The 24867-nt window shown below is 39.2% G+C and overlaps 1 protein-coding gene across 1 annotated transcript; it reads left to right on the forward strand.

Annotated features, from left to right (window-relative positions):
- Positions 1-6433: 6433 nt before the first annotated feature.
- LOC149198115 (pentatricopeptide repeat-containing protein At1g11290, chloroplastic-like) lies at positions 6434-9519 on the forward strand. Its single transcript, XM_089406098.1, has one exon. It carries the CDS (start codon positions 6476-6478, stop codon positions 8651-8653), a length of 2178 nt encoding a protein of 725 aa, XP_089262224.1. The 5' UTR covers positions 6434-6475; the 3' UTR covers positions 8654-9519.
- Positions 9520-24867: the final 15348 nt, after the last annotated feature.

Genomic DNA, 24867 nt, shown 5'->3' on the forward strand with positions numbered 1-24867 from the left:
GAGAAGAAAGAAGCAGATAGAGTTATGGGGAGGTGTCTTTTCTAGAGCGACTTACCTCTCAGCATCACCAAAACCAATCCATTTTGACAACTAATGTGTGATGCTATTGTTATTGTGGGCCTAGGGTACAAAAGTGCTACATATGAGGAGTTGTGGGAACAATCCTTCAAGCATAAAAGCAGGGCATCAACTCTAGATTGGTGGAGTTGAAACAAACATAGGAAGTGTCTAGATGCACAGTGATGTCTGATGGTTGGACAGATAGGAAGGGTAGGACCCTTCTAAATTTCTGGGTACATTGTCCTAAAGGTACCATGTTTATTAAATCAATAGATGCATCAACACATATAAAAGATGCAACAATTATATGTGAGTTGTTAGATGGGCTCACCCGGTAGATTGGTATGCAGAATGTGGTACAAGTCATAACATCTAATGCAACTAATTATGTGTCTTCTAGCATGATGCTTATGGAGAGGCACCACACATTGTTATGGATTCCGTGTGCAACACATTGTATCGATTTGCTGCTTGATGATATGGGGAAACTCTCCTTCATCAAGGAGGTGATTGATATGGCTAGGAGCATCCCCAAGTTTATATATACCCATGCTTTTGTTCTTAGGCTCATGAGGAGATACACTAGAAACAAGGAGTTGTGGTGTCCTATAATCACACATTTTTCCACCAACTTTATTACTCTTCAGTATTTGCTTTGATCCCAGTTTGCATTGAAGAAAATGTTTATTTCTGATGAGTGGCATGATTGTAGATACAACATGAGACAAGACGGGAGAGCCATTGCAAAAATGGTGTACACTGACACATTTTGGCAGGGAGTAGAAGAAGTGTGCTCAGTTAGTGAACCTATAGTAAAGGTTTTGAGATTGGTAGATGGGGACAAGCCTTCAATGGCTTATATGTATGAGGCCATGGATAGGGCCAAGGGGGCCATTCATTCTTATTATGCAAACAAGGGTTCTGATGGGCTTGATAGACATATGATGTTATGGAATGTGATTGATAGTCGGTGGACAGGGATGCTTCATTGATCCATTCATGTAGTACCACTCTTCCTCAACCCTACATTTTCATACAAATGAGCTTTTTATTTTGATGGCGAGGTGATGGAAGGGCTCCATTCTTGTATTCAAAGGATGGTACATGATCCTAAGCTTGGTAGCAAAATTAATCGCGAGATACAATTTTATTAGGATTGTGTTGGCCTATTTGGATTTGATGATGCTATTAGGGAAAGGACTGTCTTCATGCCACATAAGTGACAAGTCATCACTCATTAGAATTTTCAATTTAGAATTTACTTATTTATAATCCTAGATTTTAAAAATTCAATTACATTACTTTTATTTGAAATTTTAATTATGTTTTAAGGTTTTGATTTTTTTATTTCTTTATTTTGTTGTAGATATTTGGTGGCAAAGTTATGGTGCAAGAGAACCAAATTTGCAGAAATTGGCCATAAGAATCTTAAGTCAAACATGTAGCTCTTCAGAGTGTGAGTGCCATTGGAGTGTATTTGAGAAAATACACTCAAAAAATCGCAACAGGTATAACTTTGAATTTCAGCCTTCAGTTGAGCAATTACATTTATTGTAATTTTAATTTGTGACCTCAAGTGTCAAGAGTCAAGACTCATTAGTTTTTTTGGCACTCTTACAGGTTGGAGTTCTCACACTTCAATGATTTAGTGTATGTGCATTACAATATTCAACTTCAAGTGAAGCAAATAGAAACACCAATGGATCCAGATGCCATTTCCTTAGACAATATTGATGTATTGTCTTAGTGGAGGGTGGAGTCTGAGGTGCCCATATTGGAGGAGTCACTTGCATGGTTAGAGCCAGAGGAACCATTAGAACATGTACAACAAGAGGAGGAGGACTCAGGGGAGGAGGAACACGAGGAGGAGGAGGAGGAGGAGGAGACTGTGGGAGCATCATTGTCAACACCATCTACTATAGATATACGATAGAACAACTCCATACCCAACAATCATTATTTGACATTAAGTGCAGGGGCAAGGTCTTCTACTGCTAGGGGCAAGCCTAGAAAACAACCCATCATGTTTTCCCGTAAAAGGGGGAGAGGGAACTGATTTCAGATAGATAACTGCTAGTTTTATTTGTTTTACTACATATAACTCATGATGATGAGATACTTTTATATATGTGATGTTATTTTGTATTGGTTCTCCACATTTGAGTCCTTGATTGGACAATTATTTAGGATAAAAAAGATTTGGTATCGCCTATGACGTATCATTTTTATTTTACATCCACTACATCATATATATCAATGTTTTCTTCATATTTATGTGCCAATGTGTTTATTTCATGTTGTTATTGCTTTAAAATTTTGAAAAAAAATGAATATATCATGCATTTTTTGTGTTTACCGATATTTTTGCTGATATTGCCAATAAGATGTTTTCTGGACCCTCGTCGATATTTTTCCAATACCGATCTTTTCAACACTGATACACACACACCATAGATTAATGAAATCAAGAGGTAATCCAGAGAACACTAAAATAACACCATTGCTTCACATTCCTTCTTATACATGTTTACATCATGGAAAATGAGAACAAAGTTAAGAGGTTGCCGATACAACCTAAGGATGCCATGTTGCTCCCCATCACTCCCTCTATATAAATAAAGCATGTAAAACACAATTAAGTTGAGGTATCTCGGATAACACTAAAAAATTATGTCACTTTACATAAATTCCCATTATCAAATATTAGGACAACATTAATGACGACATTGCATTGGGATAAACTCAAATAGGTTCTCAAGCTTAGCAAATGATGTGATCCATGCTTGACTATTTGAAATTAATAATCTTGAACTAAAGATCCAAACAAAACTAAGGATGTTATCTCTTTAAGAAAAAGGTGTTTTCAACTCTTAACTATAGCTCCCCATGCAATCTTATCACATCCTCTAATTTTTTCTCAAACATTTAGTCCCTCACAATCAACCCAATGATTATCATCATGTCTAACACACCACCCTGTTGCAATCTAATCTCATATCAAACTCACTACTCTCTCTCTGTATATTATTATTATTATTATTTTATGTGTGGTTCACGGACACGAGATCGGTGGTCGCTACGCCCACGGAAACTATATGGGCAGATCCACTCGAAAGGATTACATTATTAGTAGAGCCTAATTCCAAGAGCATTGAGAAGAATTGACCCATGACCTCCCATTAACAAAATGCTTTGACAATGGACCAATTAAACTAACCCTTAAAACTTATTATTATTCTTGCCCAGGCATATATAACATATTGGATATCTGTTTTGACTTTTAATTAGTTTCTAGTTGACCAAAAATTAAATTAGTTTGGACAAAGTTAACATTACAAAAGCCCAATCTGATACTGAACACTCAAATTTATCTAACCTCCTTACGCATTCACACTGTTACCCACAAGTAAACCTGCAATACAAAATATATATTTGCCATGACATTGGTATCGAATGGCTAAACAACTACATTACAGGTATGAGCGGGGGAACATGGGGGCGTTGGTCCTATTTTAGTCCATGGGATCGAGGTTCGGACAAAGCTTTAGTCGATGGACCTTTAAGTGGTCGTGTGTATAGGAATATCCCATTCACAAGACAAGGTAGGAGGAGCAAAGAATTGGCGTCGAAATTTCAAAATTATTAGATATGGCATTGTAATGGTAAGTACTTATAATTTTTATGGATTTCAAAGTTAAAAGAAGAATTGTAACGTATAATCATGAAAATAGGATGAATTTATTAATAAATTGGGAAGGATCTATTACATTATTTGCTTTGACTTTTAATTAGTTGTTAGTTGAAAAAAAATAAATCAGTTTGCACAAAGTTAACGTTACATGATTTGATTTTTATTTATTAATAATAATTGAAAATTAAGTTAAATAAATACACTTTTATGGTATAGTGTTGCTTAATTATAAAATCTAAAATTAATAAAAATTAATTTGATATAAATTTAATTTGAAAATTAAATTTAAATGAAAAAATTGTAATTTTTTTTTTCTAATCATTCAAAAAAATTTAATTAATTATATATCTTAAAAATAATAATCCATTCACTCAAATTTAAAACTTTTATTTCAAAAATTACAAATAAATTACCAAAAAAATAAATTCAAATTTAATAAACATCCTCTTCTGACATTCAATAAAAAAATATCTTCCATGGCAAAATTTTTACTCCTCAAAGAATTTTTAGGTTGTTATGGGGAGTAAAGTCGTTGAAGTTCACCAGTTTACCACCACTAACCTAGCTCACTTTTAACGGTTGGGTTTTGTTGAAAATGACAACAAGAAATGCTAAAAATAGCATTGCTTTAAATAACATTTCAGGATACATTCTAATTTTACTTAGTCCCTGAACTAAAATTGAGAATTAAAATTCAAATTTGATCTTAGCCGCTATTTGAAAAATAATTAATTAATTCATCTCGAGTTAATTAGTTGGAGAAAATCAAACATGAAGTCTATGTGAAGACATGCAACAATTATCCCTTTGATTGAGGAGGTTCTCATAAATAACTCATGCATGTCAGTGCACTCAGAGACCCAGTTGAGATTAGAGGAAGGGACAGTGTACTATCAGTTGCAAGAATATTACCATGAGGATATCTCTTGCATGCAGAAGGAATTCATTCCTTGAGGATTGCGCAGTTATTTATGAGTTTGGTGAGCAGTGCTTGAGGTAATTACACACAGGTGGCACAGCTTGAGGACCCGCAGTGTGTGAGGTAATTACACATAGGTGGTAGCTTGAGGACCCACGGGAAACTAAGCAAGGAAATAGGAGGCTTGGAGGACTGAAGGAAGACATATGTTGTGTCTATTCAGTTTATGAGCAACATTGAGGGATTGCACTGAGAGCTGGATAGCTTGTGAGCTAAAGCTTTGTGTAATCCTAAGATATTTCCACTTGTATGATAATACAAATATCAAGGTTTTTAGTTGAGGCTTTCCCCAGAGTATTCCTCTGTGTTCATGTGTGATTCATTTCTTCTTCATCTGTTATATGTGTTCTATTTGATCTTGCTCAAAATTGATTAAGCTTTCGCAAGTTTGTTTGTAGAATTAGATCAAGTATTTTGTTTTAGTTACATTGCATTATCACGTGATCTATAGTGAGAATTTCTACAGGTTTTACTCAAGAGCTATTCGTATCTTGGTTTCTTCCTTCTATTTTTTAGAAACATATTTTTGGCACTATCTCACATATTGGTAAATTTATCTTCTAGTAGTTAACAATCACCCAGTAAACGCAGTAAATAATTTAGATACATATAAAGCATAGAATAGCTTAATTTATTTCACGACATTAAAATGTGGAGATGAGAATTTTTTTTAATGAGAGGAGATTTGAATTTAGTTGGAGAGTGTTTTGTTTCTTTTTACTATATACTTAATGATATCTAAGAAACGTAGACAAATTTCACATGCCACTATGGGAAATATGAATTCTTTCTTTACAAAAAAAATAGCACAAAAGTTTAAAATCTAATGTCAATTTCATTTTAAGTATTAAGAAAACATTTTGTTAGGGTAGGAAAGTTAGTGTAATTTCTTATCATGTAATAAAATGGTTATATACATTTGTCCAAAAAAATTCATGTAGTGAAATTCTTATCAAAACATTATTATTTTCCAACTAATAAAAAAATAGTATACATCAATTTGATTTACAACTAGGTTGTAATCTTAAAATTAAAGTTTTATTATATTTTATTTTATTTTGTATCTTAAAGAAATTTCCTATATATTTTTTTTTAATTTGAATGAATGAAAATATCTTTTTAATTTTTAATGAATTAAAACATCTTTCTACATTATTGTTCACAAAAATACTATAAATAGAAATATTTATTATACTAATTAGATTGGTGTTTTCAAAAAAAATTATACTCTTAACTCAGGTATTAAAAACATTGTTAAAAACATATTTTTAACAATTATACTAGGTATTATTAATTCAAAGCAAATTTCCAATATAAGGAATCCGAAACTTGTTTGCTTAATTGATGTACTTAAATAATGATATATATGAATTTTATGAATTAAGAATGTTTATTTTCTTTGTTGGTTTGGTCTACATGGCTTTGAATCTCATGGTTTACATAGAACAAGTAGTCACCAATTGAGTTACTTTACTCTGTAACCCTTGTTTAAATGTGGAAATTGGTTCATACTTTTCAAGTTTCAATAACTAAAGCAACAGGGAACGCTAACTATACAGAGTTGCTATATATATGTATAAACTATTTTTGATATAAATAGATTAAAAGAAATTGAGCCATTTGAATCAATGAATATATATGTATAAACTATTTTTTATATAAATACATTAAAAAAGAAATGGACCATTTGAATCATGTTCATTGATATATATATATGTTTGAAAACAAAATCGTCCTTTTGAGTTATGCTAATTGCAAGGGCGATTTCAATCTCAACAGCCAGAGCTGTGTCACCAATCGATCTCAGGCGAGTGGTTCTGCCATCACATATTTCAAAACTTTGGCTTTTAAAGAAAATTCCCGACGCAAATATCAAGTTTGAAATTTCGTTTGGTGGTTTCAAGAATTATCAGACTCCTAGCAAACCCAATTTATTCACGAAAGAATTTACAGCGATATTCAATTGGGATTCACATGGGAAGGTGTTCCATGGATACATGGTTAAAAGCGGGATTGAACAGAATGCATTTTATCAAACAAAGCTTATTTTCATGTATGCAAATTGTGGAACCCTGGAAGATGCACGACAAGTGTTTGATGGAATGCATGAACGAAATATGTTTTCGTGGACTGCTATGATAACAGGATATACCAAACAAGGGTATTATGAGGAAGCCCTTAGATTATTTAACCAAATGCATAGCGCAGGTTTTCAGTCAAACCCGTTCGTTTTGCCAAGCATACTCAAAGCCTGTGCAGGCATAAAAGCTTTGCAGCAGGCCAAGGATATTCATGCCCTTATAATTACTAGTGGGCTTGAATTAAACTCGTTTGTGGCAGGTGCCCTTGTAGATATGTATGCTAAATGCCAAAGAATTGAGTTTGCGCGCCGAGTGTTTGACAAAATGCCCCAAAGAAGTCTAGTCGCATGGAATGCAATGATTGCCTGTTATGCGCAAAATGGGCTGACTGAAGATGCCCTGAAACACTTTTGTCAAATGCAAAGAGAAGGGATGATGCCTAGTTCAGTTACGGTTATAGTAGTTCTTCCTGCATGCGCTAGCTCTGGGGGTCTACAACAAATTAGGGAGATCCATTGTTATATTATTAAAGTTGGCTATGATTCAGATGTAATTGTGGGAACTGCTATTGTTGATATGTATATAAAATGTAGAAGCATGGAGGATGCAGATCATGTGTTTGAGCAAATGCCCAAAAGAAATGTAGTATCATGGAATGCTATGATTGCAGGATATGGCCAAAATGGGCAGCCTGCGGAGGCCTGGGATTTTTTTCGTCAAATGCAGTTGGAAGGAATAGAGCCAGATGTGATCACGTGGAATGCGGTGATTACAGGTTATGCACAAAATGGATACGGCGATGAGGCCTTAAAGGTGTTTCATCAGATGCAGTTGGTGGGAATAACTCCAGATGTGGTCTCATGGAATTCTATGATTGCAGGTTATGCCCAAAATGAGCACTGTGATGAGGCTTTGAAATGTTTTCGTCAAATGTTAATTTCAGGAACAAAACCCAATTCAGTCACAATGGCAAGTCTTCTTCCTGTATGCGCCACCTTAGCGACTTTGCAAAAGGGTAAAGAGATCCATGGCCATATGATCAGAAGTGGATTTGAGTCGGATGATTTCGCAGGGAGTGCCCTTCTGGACATGTATGCCAAATGTGGGAGTATAGAAAATGCATGTAATGTATTTGACAAAATGTCTCCACCTGTTCTCGTATCATGGAATGCAATGATTGCCGGGTATGCCATGCATGGTCAGAGTGAACATGCCCTAAGACTCTTCAACCGAATGCAAAAGGAATGTGTGAAACCAGATCATATCACCTTCGTTGGTGTTCTGTCTGCATGCAGCCATACAGGCCAAGTGGATGATGGCTGGCGATATTTTCATTGCATGAGTCAACATTATCATATTGAACCCATGGTGGAACACTATGCTTGCATGGTTGACCTTCTTGGTCGGGCCGGATGCTTAGATGAGGCATATGAGATCGTCACAAAGATGTCATTAATGCCTGATGTCCGTGTCTGGGGGGCTTTGCTTGGTGCCTGTAGAATCCATCACAATACACAGCTTGCAGAATTGGCTGCAGAACATCTTTTCGAGTTAGAACCTGAAAACATTGGTAGTTATATACTATTATCAAACATTCATGCTGCAGTGGGCAAGTGGGATGGTGTAGTGAAGGTGAGAAAAATGATGAAAGACAGAGGATTAAGAAAGAGTGCAGGCTGTAGTTGGATTGAGATAAAAAACAACGTACATGCATTCCTTTCGGGAGATGTGTTACATCCCCAAACAGAGGAAATCCATGAAATGTTGGACTGGTTGACTAGACAGATGAAGGTTGCAGGTTACGTACCTGATACAAAGTTTGTATTGCATGATTTGGATTAGGAAAAGGCACATTTTATTGGGGACAATGGGGAAAGGGTTGGCTGTTTTGTTTAGACTACCATTCTATGCCCTCTCCGAGGTCTTAGGTCAGTGTGTTTTTGATAACTGCCATCCTGCTAGCACATTGATCTCCAAAATTGCCAGGCAAGAGCTCTTTTCACCTGGATGAACCGTGCTCTGGTGGGAATTAGCAGTTATGATTAAACCAGATGATAAATATCATTGGCATTGCGGTGGTGGCTAGTGTTGGAGATTCATTGCATTACAATCCGATGCTGCATGAACTACTAAAAAGCTTGGACCAGTGACTTCAACTAGCTAAATCACAACAAACGGCAATTCCATATTTTGCAGTTATTCAACCCAGATTTATCAGCATGTTGCATTATATTCATGAGACATTCACTCTAGCAAACAGGACACACCCTAGAAAGGACCTGTGTTTGTATCTGCATGTTGGACATGTGACACGCTAGGACATGTCTCTGATACATGTTTGGTACATGTCCTAAATCATGATGTGCCAAAGATGTGTTGGACATATGCCCTAGAGGTGTCCTGATGTGTTCGACACATGTGCATGGAAAAAACACGTAGGCCTTCATAAAACACAATTTATCCTTTCATTTTTTCGTTTTCGGCAGAAAGGAAAAGGTTCTCACTATCTATCATTATGGAGGTGAAGGGTAAATTCCAGTTTTGAAGGGATTCCAAATCCTTCAAAGGCATATTGGCAAACCAAATTTGTCATTTAACAACTTTTTTCTTCCTTCATTTGATTTGTAAATTGCTGTGGATATTCCACTCATTAGTTCATCACAATAGATATGTGTAAATAAATCAAAATCTATACCATGAAGGGTTAATTCCTCCTAAATTTCCAGATTTGTTAGTATTGTTCTGTTGTTTATGCATGCTGTAGATAATATATGAAAAATACAGAATAGGTCAATACAATTGCTCAAAAACCATAATGAACACCAAGATATGCTCCAGGAAACCCTTTTGAGAGAAAACCCAGTTGTAAGGTGAAGTTGTTTTCCTCTCTTTTGTTAGGAATGGAAATGATGCAAGTGTTGATTTGAGTAGTTTGGGAGGTACTCCAAGCCCTAGCGTTAGTGGTTTGGAGGGCAAAGAGCCACAAGGGTCACTTGTGGGCTTGGAACCCAAGTATGGGGTTTTGCACCAAATCATGTTTTGGGAATTTTCGGGAGTACATTTCTACATATGATGGCATGAGATGGTAGAGGGCAGAAAGGAGAATCCAATGCTTCGAGAATCGTCAAATTCTGAGTTGTAGAAGTGGAGAAATGAATTTTTGAAGTTGACAAATAATTATTTGGTATTCAAGTCATGTAGGCTTGAAGTAAAATTGTCCAAAAGACATGTCTCTTCTTAAATTTGTGGAGCCCCTCATTTGTGTACAAATAGAGGGTGAAGAAGGAGCATTTACTTATCCATTGTGCAACACATAATACATCATAAAGGAGCTCGTTGAGGAGGATAACTTCTGAGTTAGGTCGTAGCAAAGAAAGGCAATTCCAGCGTGGATTTCAGAACTATCTTAAGGGTAAACAAAGCTCTGAAAGTGTTGGAAGGGAGTTGTGATATACGTTGGGCTAGGCCGAGTTGAAGAGCCTCTTCATAAGTCTGTTTGGAGGCTTGCGGATAGGCTGGAGCAGTGTTTGAGGGGTGCTGTATTGCAACAAGAGTGTTGTGTGGTAGGCCGCAGGCCATACCACAACAACAAAGGATTGTGTGGGTTGTTTTGAGGGCTGGTTTTAGCCCTTACCCTTAGCATGGAGGAGGAGTGTCCCTCCTAGCCAAGGCCGCAGTTTATTGCGGTAGTTTCAGGGTTGTTTAGGGGTCAGTTAAGGGCTGTTGCAGCTTGCTAAATAAGCCCTAACCAGGCATAGTCAAGGGCAACGTGGGACAACAAACTTAGAGCCAAGGTTAATGTGTGTCGGGTCAAAGAAGTGACCAATTTGGATCAGAGTTTTTGTAGCCTGTTGGTGCCATGTGGAGAACTTTCTGTGGTGGTGAAGAGTCCATCCTAGGAGAAGAACCGAAAGTGTAGTATTGGGTATCTTTGGAATGATGGAGGGTAGCATGTGGATGTCCAAAGTAGCCCTACACTAATAGTCTTGAAGTGACGAAGATAGCTGAAGATTGGGTGAAGTTTGCAACCTTATGAGTAGCTCTTTGATGGAAGAAAGAGGCTACTGGAAGGCAGATTGGAACTCGGGAATTGGCCAACCTAGAGAGCAGATTGATGAGCTCGTGTACATGCAGTGGAAGTGACATGCAACAGTGTTAGGTGGAAGCCCTCCTAGAGTCTTGATGTGTTGTCCTTTGAAGGATTAAAGGGAAGCTAGTGAGTAGTACGAAAGCGAAGGATTGGCAGGACAAGATACGACATAGAAGTTGCAACGAAGTTTGTCATTGTATCTTGCATACCATAGACTGTTGTATTATTCAGATTTGGTTTAATATAACAAAGATTGGGGTTGTACATATTGTACAATTTTGTTAAAAACTATGTATATTTGTGCATGTGTGATTTATTACTTTATATTTCTGTTGTGCAAAGTAGTTTATGGTTGAGATTCTTAGTTTGGTGATCTAAATGGATCTTGATTAAGTTGAGTCATATTGGCTATGTAATGTTTTGAGACTCAGATGGTCATGGATAGCAACAAAACTTCCAAATGCTCCAAATTTTACAATTCTCGGATGCAGTTGAACCCAGGCTCATTGCATAGATATCGTCGTTCTGAATTTAACGCAACTTGAACAACTGAAATCTAACTTCGTATGAAGAAGTTATGCAAAGTCAAAGATCAGGTCAAGCTAAGCAAAAAGTCAAATTCAACTAGTCAAAGTCAATAGTCTCATATGCTCACAAGACTAGTGCCAAGTCAAAGAGCTTGTTGCGTTGATTCTAATGGTATATTTGGTTTGCAAAATGGCCTCCGTATGAGGGAGAAAAAGCGTTTTGAAGTTTTCTCCAATAGGCAAAAAAAAAAAAAAGGGCCAAAGCAGGCCAAGTGACAGTCTCTTAGCAAAAAAAAGGGCCAAAGCAGGCCAAGTGACAGTCTCTTAGCAAGACACATGGTTGTAAAACAACAAGACACGCGGTAGGTCAAGGTCAAACTCTGCAACAGTTCAAACTCCAAGGTTAGGCTTGAACCCACGATCTCCAACATCGTATTACAAAATGTTACCAATACACCACCGTAATGTTTTATTAACATTGGCATAGTTGTTTATTTAAAGTTTATGGTATGGTAATTGAGGGAAGGGTTGGCGGAGCCTGCCAATTCGGGCGGCCCTGAATTGATAAATAGGTGCTAGACTTAGCGTGGAGTTGTTCCAACGACTAAACCAAAGTTGGCACGAGAATTCCAATCGACTTGCAGTCAACATGTATATCACCGCCAGTTCAGACTTTGTTACAATGTGCAACTATAATATATTCCAGTTCTAATGTTTAAATGCCATAGGGACCCACCGGTCATTGGTTATAAAACCATATTTCAAAGTATTTCATATTTGGCGTGGGAGTGAATATATTACAAAGTCCAATGTTGAAACGCCGGTCCAATGGTATATACCATATGCCAACATGTTACCGACCTACGGATATGGCGCAGAGTTCAATGCCAAAGTTAAAACTTTGGTTATAACATTTGCCATATTAAATGCCACGGGTTGCAATGTGATATCACCGTTGGGGTTTTAAAACTATAGGTTATATATGGTCGAATGTATATCCGCGTGGAGGGATATCATATGTCCACCGATCCATAGTCTATCCACATGCACCAGTTCCAATGTCCGTCGAACTATGGTTTCAACTATATTCTATGTTTGTATTTTGTTAAAACAAATATTTCATATATTTGTAATACATTATAACAATTTGCCATAGTTTCCAATTGAAATCCTAGGAGGTCCGCGGGTTTGACCTCGGGACCTGCCCGTGGATCTCTAAAAGGTTTTTCCTCTGTGCCGAAGCCAGGGTAGTTGAACAGAGAGCAGTTCGAATCTCTTTTATTAGTGCCTGTAATATGCCTTTGGACGCATAACTTGGCCAATAATGGGCCTTTTTGAGAGTAAGTTGCATTTGGAAGCTGAGATCGAGGCCTATCTTTTGATAGTAGCCATTGATGCCTGAGTGCACAGTCTAGAATGGTGAAATTGATGTAAAGAGATTTTTTGGAGCCGACATATTGCTTTTTGATCTCGAGTTGAGTACAAGGACTTTTGTTGCCTAGTCCTCTTTGTAATGGCGTAATCACCTCTTTATAGAATTGAGTCAGTTCAAGGGTGAGAGTTCTCTGTAGGAGGACATTTCCTGAAGGGAAACATTGCCACTCCATCATCTATTTTAAGATCATTTTTGATATCAAAACAGGTTCTGACCAGATTGCAAGGATGGGTAGAAGCATGAAGCAATGTTGAATGCAAGAATTGGAAGAATCCAATCAGCAATATCAGTAGGAGAATGTTGCATTCCAGTGCATGGTGAAAGCGTTGCAGGAAGAAAAACAAAGATTGCAAGCGAGGATCAAAGCCATGCAGGGAAAACGAAAGAGGGGAAGTCTCTCAGATAAAAGTCCATCCATTATTGGAGACAATGAAGTATATCCACTTCATCAGTTAGATGAAGAAAGCTCATATCCATCTGCTTCTCCAAAAGCACAGTCAGTGGAAGAAGCGATTGGTACTTTTTCCTCACCTTCTGAGGAACTTCCTTATGTACCAGCATCTCAGGAAATTGATTCAAAAACAGAGAAGGAAGAGGCTTCAAGTGATCATGAGATTGGAGCTTTCGAGAAACATACCAAAGGAATTGGTATGAAGTTGATGAACAAAATGGGATATCAGCAAGGTAAAGGCCTTGACAAGCATGGCCAAGGCAGACTCCAGCCAATATCAGTTCAGGAAAGACCCCAATACGAAGGATTGGGATTTGACCAATCAACATGTGACTATTGTGGAAAGAAGGGTCACATAGCAGATTGGTGTTGGTCATTACATCTTGAGAAAATGCTGAAAAAGCTACAGGATCGTAAAGGTAAGCAGACGAGTCATTCTAGTAGTGATTCAGAAGGTGAGTCTTTTAATCAAAATTTTATTATGAAGATTGTTAAAAAGACTTATCCATGTACTTTTTGTGGAAGTAACAACCATTGTGTAGCTGAATGTTGGAAGCAGAAGGTTTACAATAAGAAGGTACATGCTACAAGGAGTATTCTGTGGAAGGATGATGTAACACTGCAAGTAAAGAAAATTATGGGAAAGACTTTGATACAATTAGGAAAGGACTCGACATCATCAAAACAGAGCTCAAAGAAATTGAGTAAGAAGACGACGGTTGTAGACTCATGAGAGAGAGTTTGTTCACTGTTAGGATATTCCGACACATAGGAAATAGTTAAGTACAACTTGGTCTAGTATAGAGTTAGGTAAAGTGTGTTTCTTTACATTGTACATTTTGTAACTTACAATCCGACGGTTCATTCTCTTCTCGGTATTACCGACTCTTGATCCGTGGCTTAACACCCGATTGGTCCATGATTTCTATTTAAAGCGCATGGAGGGTCATTTGTAAGGTAATCCGTCTATAAGAGAAGCATATGTAAATTTTCATTCTTTTATTAATAAATTGTCTGAAGTGGTCGCGTTGGCTCAGGCCGTGGACTGTTTCCCTCTTTGAGGGTTTTAACCACGTCAAAATACTGGTGTATTGATCTGTGATCTGTTTGTGAGTGGTGTCCTTTGGTGTTCTGCCTGAAGAACTTACCCTGTAAATTCCTACATGGTATCAGAGCTATTTGAGGGCCGCGTCCGTTGGTGATCCAAATCTGAAGCCGGTAGAACTGCATCCGACTGTCGTTTCCTAGATCTACTGTTTCTGACTGCTTTCGGGCCGAGCGGACTGCTCTGTTGTGTTGGGAGCATCTGTTCCAGTGAGGAACCCCTTTCGTTTCACGCGAAAAGGTTTCCGATAGCCCTAGCTGCGTCATTTTTAAGATCTGGAGGTATAGAGTGTTTATTTGCAGTTTACAGTTATTTTCTCTCTGTTTATTTCGGTTTCGGTTTATTTAGCTTTTTTTATTACCGGATCTATACTTTTCATTTCTGCATATGCTCTTTGCCCTGTGACTCTGTGTGATCTGGGTAAATCAGAAACAGAAAGGAAGGATTTTTCTCATGTGTATGCTCTTTTCCGCTGCGCCTTAGTGTGATCTCGGAAAATCAGAAACATTGAGGAAAATATTTAGTTTCCGGCTAAAACTAACTTTGAGCCGCAAGGTTCATTTTTGAAAATATTTAGTTTTTCGGCTAAAGCTAACTTCGAGCCGCAAGGTTCGTGTTTTTTTTGTATGTCTGTGTTGGGTTTTGTGTTTTTTATTTTGTAGGGAAAAAGAGCCTTCTCAAAGCAAACACGCAACTCAAAGCATCAACCCCCCCCCTCTCTCTCCCTCTCTCAAACTTTTTGTATAGCTCACTTGGTCCAAAGCTAATTTATGAGAGTAGAGGTCTTGGGTTCAAGTCTCCATTTTTTGAGGGCGGATTTTTTCATTTCCGCACATTCCTACACTTCGTCGGCGACTTCATCAATTTTTTTCAAAAAGCTATAACTTCTTCATCCGGAAGCCGTTTTCAGAATCGTTTTTTTTGAAACGGCCTAATTTTTCGAGGTCTTTCCATTGGTACACTTAGTTTCAGCATCTACAGCTTCAGTTTCTGTTAAAAATGGAAATTCCATGCCAAGCCATTCTTGATAGCATTAACTATTTCCAATGGTGGTCCTATATTGTGGATTTACTTAGAAGTAAAGGTCTTTACAGAATAGCCACAGGCCAAGAGACCAAACCGAAAGATGAAGATAAGGCAGCTAAATGGGAAAATAGGGAAGACCAAACACGTGGGTTGATAGGGATGTCTATTTCTCCAGATCTTAAATTCCATATTGCAGAACTTGATACTCTTGATGAAGCACTGCAACAAATTACTAAAGTCTTTGGAATTAAAAATGAACTTAAAGCCCATCAACTTGAAAATGAATTGCTTACATTGGACCCCAATAATTTTTCTTGCATTGAAGATTTTTTGTCCAAGTTCAAGACCCTTAGACTTCTCTTGGAAGGTGTTAAGGTTAAGAAAGAAGATAGTAGCCTTATCTATTCCATTCTTACTAAGTTGGGACCAGCCTATTCTGTGTTTGTTTCCACCTTCCATTCTACAAGAGAAGCCTTCATTTCTCAAGGACAAACCTACAAGTCCCCTTCCTTTGATTCCTTTTGTGATTCTTTAATAAGAGAACAAAAAAAACTCTTACACCTTGGTCTTCTTCATCTTGGAAACTCTTCTAAGAAAGCATTAACCGCCCAGCAGTAACCAAATCCAAAGAATCCTAAGAAGTTGTATCCTAAAAAGAATGGTCCTAAATCAAACAAGGGTCCTAAGTGTAGAAATTTTGAATAATTTAACACATATTCAATGGAGATTATCCTGATCATGTACTATTGCGGAATACATACACAATACATAAGCTCCTCTACGTTGATCATCAATATAGCAGCATCAATAACAATAAAACATCAAGAGAATTCACACATTAACACAGTATGTAACCCGGGGAAAGCATCTCGCTAAAAACCCCACACTCTCTGTATATTAATGATTGAGAACATGTAACATTACAAAGTACAATGCTTATCACAAGCAATCCAGTACCAGCTTCGCCTGTTACACACAATACAGCTCAGATCTGATCTCCAAATCTATTCCACTGCTTGCTTGCCTCTCTAGCTCAATACCTGCTCAAGAACTGATGAGAATGGTTTACCAAACTCGTATTTCACCTGCAAAGAATCACTCACACTGTGTTGGACGTGAGCACAAGCTACAATTCTTGGTATTGGCCAATTCATTGGCATACTCAATCCCTCTGATTGTGCAAATCATCATGCACAGCTATAGTCACAACTGCTAGCAATCTGATCCTCTAACACCTGTCCCTGCTGAACTGAACATGCACTGACATGCAACTGAGTTAACTGATGTATTCTATAGTTGCATTATGAGTTAATAACTTGTGAATTAATTAATAACTAATTCACCCAACTCATCTCTAGTCTATTTTCCAGTTAGACTAAATACAACCAGTTTAACAAAGCTAAACTGAACACAACTCCATCAACTGCACCTCCAGTCCACTAAACTCGACTCACTTGAGTTCTAACTGAAGTCCTGCATGCAAATATTAGTCATCCCATAGGTAATCACGTATTTCCTTTTGGGATTTGCATGTACCACATCCGTAGCTCATCCTGAAGTGCTCTAAGAGAATAAGATCAAGTTTATAGTCCAAATATTATTATGAGACAATAATATTTGACTTTTCTATTTTTGACAGCTAGTGTAAAAATAGACTTTGATCACTCACACTGTGATCACTCACACTGTGGTCACCCACACTGTGATCACTCATACTGTGGTCACCCACACTGTGATCATCCCTGCTAGGATCAAAAATAGAACTTGCGCCATAATTTGCTTGCGGGCCCACTTAGTGAAGGCGACTATTTTCACTAAGCTCCATCATCTTGTTGCAATCTCAACACTCCCTCTCGACAAGATATGGATTATCAACAACCCCTATCCTGCCTCGGTGGTACTCGTATTTGCTCCTGGTGAGAGCCTTCGTCAGAATATCAGCGTCCTGATCCTTCGTTGGAATGTATGAAAGCAACATGATCCTCCGCTGCACACAATCTCTGATATGATGGTACCTGATGTCAATATGCTTAGATCTATCATGAAATACAGGATTAGCCGAGAGTTTAATGTAACTCTGGTTATCACAGTAAATCACAGTAGGATCCAAATGACAACCGAACAAACCAACCAGGATCTTCCTTATCCATATAGCCTCGCATGCAGCCAAACTTGCTGCCATATACTCGGCCTTCGCTGAACTGAGTGCCACGGATCTCTGCTCCCTTCTGTACCAAGAAACTGCTGTCGATCCAATACTGAAGACCCCTCCTGATGTGCTCTTTCTGTCTGTTGGGCTCCCTGCCCAATCTGCATCCGTGAAGCCACATAGCTTCACCTCATCCTCCTGTCTATACCATAAACCATATCCCGATGTGCCTCTCAAGTAGCGCAATACATGCTTGCCCGCCTTTCAAAAGAGCTTGGTAGGCTTAACCATAGCTTGTGAAAGCTGGTTAACTGCATAGCATATATCAGGTCGTGTATTGACCAAATACATCAGCGACCCCACCAACCCCATCAACTGTCGATAAACAGTGGCATCCACTTCTTCTCCCGAAGTGGCATCCTCCTTCTTCCAACCTCCAGGAAGAGGAGTATCAACAGGCTTGCAGCCATGCATGTTGAACTTCTCCAGTATCTCCCGAGCATACTTGCCCTGAGAAACAAACAGTCCACCACTGCGCTGCCATATTTCCAATCCTAGGAAATAGTGAAGGAGGCCCAAATCATTCATCTCAAACTCTGTAGCAAGATCCTTCTTGCATGACAGTATCAACAGCGCATCACCCGTTAGAATCAAATCATCAACATACGATACAATGATAAGCAACTTACCCTCCACCACAATCTGGTATAGGTTAGGATCCGCCTCGCTCTTGGAGAATCCAAGTCCTGTGAAATAGCTGTCTATCCGTGTGTACCAAGCACGTGGTGCTTGCTTCAACCCATACAGCGCTTTCTTGAGCCTGCACACATGTGACTCGCTGCTGAAGACCTCAAAGCCTTCGGGTTGCTCAATGTACACCTCCTCCTCAATGACTCTGTTGAGGAACGCAGTCTTCACATCCATCTGATGAATGTGCCATCCCATCTGCGCTGAGAGAGCAAGAATCGTCCGTATGGAAGAATACCTTGCGACAGGTGCAAAGGTCTCCTCATAATCGATCCCCTCTATCTGTGAAAAGCCTCGGGCAACAAATCTTGCCTTGTACTTCTCCACACTCCCGTCAGCTGCCTGCTTAACTTTGTAGATCCATCTCGAACCCACCACTGATTTCCCTTCTGGTCTAGGAACAATCTCCCATGCACTGTTTCTGACAATAGAATCATACTCTTCCACCATGGCGTCTACCCATGCGGGATCCTCCACAGCTTCCTCGAAAGAGGATGGCTCAGTCACAACACACTTGCTCATAAGAGCCATGTATCCAGTGTACCGATCAGGTGACTGTCTCTGCCTATGTTGGGCTGTAGGTGGTCCTACAACTTTCTCTGCATCTTGAGCTAGTCGCTCAGCTTCTGTCAAGCGCTGTCGCCCTCTGATGGTTGGTGCTGCATGAGTGGTCTCTTCCACTCCATGAACCTCGTCCTGTGGCTGATCCACGTCCTGAAGCTCATCCTTAGGAACTAATAGCTCCTCATCTGCATGCAAGTGTAGCTCCCTTTTAAGAGAACACTTCATGGCTTTCTCCTCCTGAAATTTTATATCCCGTCGCACGACAGTTTTACCACTGTCTGGAAAATACACACGATAGTTGTGGGGCGTATCAGTGTACCCCACAAATATCCCAACCTCTGCGGTCGGTTCCAACTTCTTCTTGGCATCTTTCGTCACATGCATGTAAACGTTAGCACCAAAAATCCTCAAATGAGAAAGATCAGGCTTCTTACCAGAATAAGCTTCCTCGGGTGTACTCATGCCAAGTATCCTATGAGGACAACGGTTCTGCACATAAACTGTTGTATTGCATGCTTCCGCCCACAAGTGAAGGGGTAGGCCCTGATCATGCAACATTGCCCGTGCAGCACCCACAATCGTTCTGTTCTTCCGCTCAGCTACCCCGTTCTGCTGTGGGTTATGGGGAGCTATGAGCTCTCTTTGAATCCCTTCTGCCTTGCAGAAATCCTTGAACTCGTCCGAGATGTATTCACCACCATTATCGCTCCTAAGAGCCTTCACCTTCTTCCCCGACTCCTCTACCAGTGCTTTGAATTCACAGAACTTTGAATATGTCTCGCTCTTCTTTTGCATGAAGAAGATCCAGCACTTACGAGAGAAATCATCAACAAAAATCACATAATACCTGTGTTTTGCTGTCGAAGCAACTGAGAAAGGTCCACACACGTCTGTGTGAATTCTCTCAAGGATCGTCGTGGCGCGACTATCCTTCTCGTGAAAGGTGGCTTTCACAAACTTCCCCAAAGTACACCCCTTGCACTGATCTGACTGCACAAGTGTGCCTTTAGGAAGCCCTGTAGTGATCTACTGCAGTATCCTCAAGGCTCCATGGTGAAGGTGACCCAATCTCCTATGCCACAACTCACCATCATCCCGGCTCACCAATCCTTCTGCCTTGCCCGCCATTGCTGCGCATCCATCTACATGCAATTGATAAAGGTTCCTCACTCGAAACCCTATCTTCCGAGTCTCACCAGTTGTCTTGCTGCACAGGAAAGCCTTTCCCTCGTTGAAAACAACATCATACCCCTTGTCTTCTAACATTGCCACTGAGATAAGATTCTTCTTCAATCCTGGAACATGCATGACTTCCTTCAATACTAAGGGTTTACCAGACTCCCTCTCAAAGGAAATGGTACCGATACCGGTCGCACTGTATCTACCATCATCGTCCATCTCGATGTGCACTCCAAGATCTTTGTCCTCCAGATCAGAGAACAAATCTCTATCTCCCGTCATGTGAAAATACGCACCACTGTCCAAGAATCACACTGATCCCATCACACTTGAAACCAAGCATGCGATCAATGAAAAATCAAGCTCACACTGTGAGGCTAGAGCCTCTCCTGCTGAAGATCCAGCAGTCTGCTTGTTCTTCTTCTTCTGCGGACAATTAGTGGCATAGTGTCCGTGCTGGTGATAGTGAAAACACTTCACCTTGGACATATCCTGCTTCTTGCCTTTCGCACCAGACTGAGAAGCTTTCTTGCTCTTCCCTTTCTTTGCTTTGGAAACCAAAGCACAATTCTCTTCATCAGCTCCCTTTGACGAAGATCCGTCCCTGGTACTCCGCCTGATCTCCTCCTGCACAAGATCTGACCATAGTCTTTCCCATCTTGGCAATTTCTCCCGACCATTGATAGAGTCCTGATAGGAATTCCAACTCTTCGGAAGACCAAGGAGAGCCAAGCTCACCAAGTCCTCATCATCGACAATAACCCCCACACTTCCTAGCTCATCTCGACAATGAGTGAACTTCGTGAGATACTTGGAAATACTGTCACCCTTCTCGCATTTGATGTTTCTGAGTTTATCTTTGAGCGCCAGCTTCCTCTGATCGCTCTTGCTTTGGAATAATTCTGTTAATGATTTCCACATCAAATATGGAGTAGCCTTTCCATGGAGGCTGGACACAATGTGATCCTTCACGCCCTCCAACAGAATCCTTCAACATTTTGCGGTCTTCTTTTGCCAAACTTCCGCCTCAGCAGCATCAGTAGGCTTTGGGATATCCGTATCTATGAACTCCTTCAGCCCGTTATCATCCAATATTGCCTCCATCCTGTCCTTCCATGCAATATAGTTTGAGCTTCCCTCAAGAGCATACTCCAATCGCAATCCGTTGAAAGACATTGCTGCGTTGTCACCAAGAAAACACTGCTGCAAATTCGAATTCCACCAGCAACCAACTCAACCGCCTCGGATCTAAGATTCGTGAGAACACAATATTTATCGTACAGAGATTCACTGTATGGGCATTCACCAGATATCTCACCTTCCAAAGGAAGGATGAATCCAGAGGCTACCTGGCCCGATTACAGACCCTGCCTGAAGAAATAGAATGTAAACACTTCCTGAATAGTAGATCTGATGATCAACAGTTCTGATACCATGTATAAATTTTGAATAATTTAACACATATTCAATGGAGATTATCCTGATCATGTACTATTGCGGAATACATACACAATACATAAGCTCTTCTATGTTGATCATCAATATAGCAGCATCAATAACAATAAAACATCAAGAGCATTCACACATTAACACAGTATGTAACCTGGGGAAAGCATCTCGCTAAAAACCCCACACTATCTGTATATTAATGATTGAGAACATGTAACATTACAAAGTACAATGCTTATCACAAGCAATCCAGTACCAGCTCCACCTCTTACACACAATACAACTCAGATCTGATCTCCAAATCTATTCCACTGCTTGCCTGCCTCTCCAGCTCAATACCTGCTCAAGAACTGATGAGAATGGTTTACCAAACTCGTATTTCACCTGCAAAGAATCACTCACACTGTATGCAAAGAATCACTCACACTGTATTGGACGTGAGCACAAGCTACAATTCTTGGTATTGGCCAATTCATTGGCATACTCAATCCCTCTGATTGTGCAAATCATCATGCACAACTATAGTCACAACTGATAGCAATCTGATCCTCTAACACCTGTCCCTGCTGAACTGAACATGCACTGACATGCAACTGAGTTAACTGATGTATTCTATAGTTTCATTTTGAGTTGATAACTTGTGAATTAATTAATAACTAATTCACCCAACTCATCTCTAGTCTATTTGCCAGTTAGAGTAAATACAACCAGTTTAACAAAGCTAAACTGAACACAACTCCATCAACTGCACCTCCAGTCCACTAAACTCAACTCACTTGAGTTCTAACTGAAGTCCTGCATGCAAATATTAGTCATCCATAGGTAACCACGTATTTCCTTGTGGGATCTACATGTACCACATCCATAGCTCATCCTGAAGTGCTCCAAGAGAATAAGATCAAGTTTATAGTCCAAATATTATTATGAGACAATAATATTTGACTTTTCTATTTTTGACAGCCAGTGTAAAAATAGACTTTGATCACTCACACTGTCGTCACCCACACTGTGATCACTCATACTGTGGTCACCCACACTGTGATCATCCCTGCTGGGATCAAAAATAGAACTTGCGCCATAATTTGCTTGCAGGCCCACTTAGTGAAGGCGACTCTTTTCACTAAGCTCCATCATCTTGTTGCAATCTCAACGCTAAGCAATTTCAGCCTCAAAATGAAAAATCATTTCAACAAAATGATAAGACAAATAAAAACAAAGGGAAGAAGACTGACAGACATTGCAACTTTTGTAATCGAGATGGCCACTTAGAATCCAAATGCTTTAAGAAGATGGAAGCTTTGGAAGCAGCAATGAAGAAGCATAACATCCATTTGGAGAAATCTTCAAATTCAACTTCATCTTCAGGAATGGCACTTTGTGCATGTGGTTGTCAAGCATCTTGGTCTGGCTATGCACTAAATGTATCTTCTTCTTCTCATTCTCATGAGTGGCTCATTGATTCTGGAGATTCTTATCACATGGCCAAAAACAAAGCCATGTTTTCTTCTTTAAATGATTGTAACACCAAAAATATATATGTTGGTGATGATAGATCTCTTAGTGTTGTAGGGACTGGAACTGTTCATCTAGACAATGGTCAGTTTAATGATGTATTATGTGTTCCAACCTTATCCTGCAACCTTCTATCTGTATATCAGATAACCCATTCAGGTGAAGGTAAAATCGTTGAATTTTCACCTCACGATGTTGTAATTAAGGACCTAAGAGATCCTAGACAGATTTTAGCTACTGGCATTGCTGATGATTCTACAAGGTTGTATAAGTTTCACAACTTTGGGTCATCAAATCTTCCCTCAGTGTTTGTTGCTCATAATGATGAAGTGAACAAACTTTGGCATGAGCGATTTGGTCACTTAAACTATCGCTCTCTTCAGAATCTATGTAAAGAAAATATGGTGACAGGTCTTCCCATGGTATCTTGCAGAGATGGTGTTTGTTTCGGATGTGTACTCGGAAAACATCATCGGGACAGTTTTGAAAAACATGCCTCTTGGCACGCCTTAGCCCCTTTACAGCTCGTGCATAGTGATTTATGTGGTCCACTTCCAGTTGCTTCATTCTCTGGCTACAAGTATTTCTTAACTTTCATTGATGATTTCTCCAGACGCACTTGGGTATACTTCTTAAAACTCAAGAGTGAAGTATTTAACATGTTCTTGGCCTTTAAGGCCTTTGTTGAAAAACAATCTGGACATCAAATTCTTAAGCTAAGATCTGATAATGGCGGAGAATATGTTAAAAACACATTCATCAACTTTTGCACTGAGAATGAAATTCAAATGCAACACTCTGTTCCATATACTCCACAACAAAATGGTGTAGCTGAAAGGAAGAATCGCACCTTAAAGGAAATCGCTAATTGTATGCTTCAATCTAAAGGACTTAGTCTTAATTATTGGGTAGAAGCAATTAACTATGCAAATTACATAATAAATCGCACTCCTACTAAGGTTTTAAAGAATATCACTCCAGAAGAAGCATGGAGCTCAATCAAACTAGATGTAAGTCACTTTCGTGTTTTTGGAAGTGAAGCATGGGCCCATATTCCAGATGAGAAACATAAAGCTTTAGAACCAAAGAGTGAAAAATGTATTTTTGTTGGATATTCTGAAGATGTCAAAGGATATAGACTTATTCCACTTAAGTCCAAAAATGTTATCATTAGAAGAGATGTAAAGTTTGATGAAAATATATCGGCCTGCGAGCCTAGTTCGGCAGATGTGCCACCTCTCCCTATCTTTTCTACTTTTGAAAATATTTCTTCTTTAGATGATGAAAGCGAGGATGAAAATCCTCCCCCACCTTCTCAAGATCCTCCTTCAGCTCCTCAGCTTCCAAAATGGGTCCGTGCTACTCGGGATGCAGCAGGTGATCTTGCCGGTGATCCTACAGATCAGTGACGTACACGTTCTCAGCTCGAGAGAGCCTCTTCTTTACTGGCTCAAGCTTCAGTGAATTATGATCCTGACACTTTTGCAGAAGCTTCAGGGCATCCAGATTGGGAAGCAGCTATGAATGAAGAATATCATTCATTATTGGCAAATGATACATGGGATCTTGTTCCTCTACCAAAGGGACGAAAACTTGTTAGATGAAAATGGGTTTATAGAACCAAGTATGGACCAGATGGGAAAGTTGATAAACATAAAACTCGTCTTGTTGCTAAGGGTTTTTCACAAGTTGAAGGCATTGACTATACTGAAACCTTCTCCCCTGTTGCCAAAATGAACTCTATCCGCCATGTTCTTTCCCTTGCTGCTTCTTTCTAATGGGAAGTCCATCAGATGGATGTTAAATCCGCCTTCTTGCATGG

The sequence above is a fragment of the Pinus tabuliformis genome, chromosome 2_2 (assembly GCF_031772625.1).
Source record: "Pinus tabuliformis cultivar Carrire ecotype Pingquan chromosome 2_2, CPIR1, whole genome shotgun sequence".
Classification (NCBI taxonomy): Eukaryota; Viridiplantae; Streptophyta; class Pinopsida; order Pinales; family Pinaceae; genus Pinus; species Pinus tabuliformis.

Coding starts and splice junctions, on each gene's coding strand:
- LOC149198115 (XM_089406098.1), top strand. CDS start 6,476: ATGCTAATTGCAAGGGCGATTTCAATCTCAACAGCCAGAGCTGTGTCA.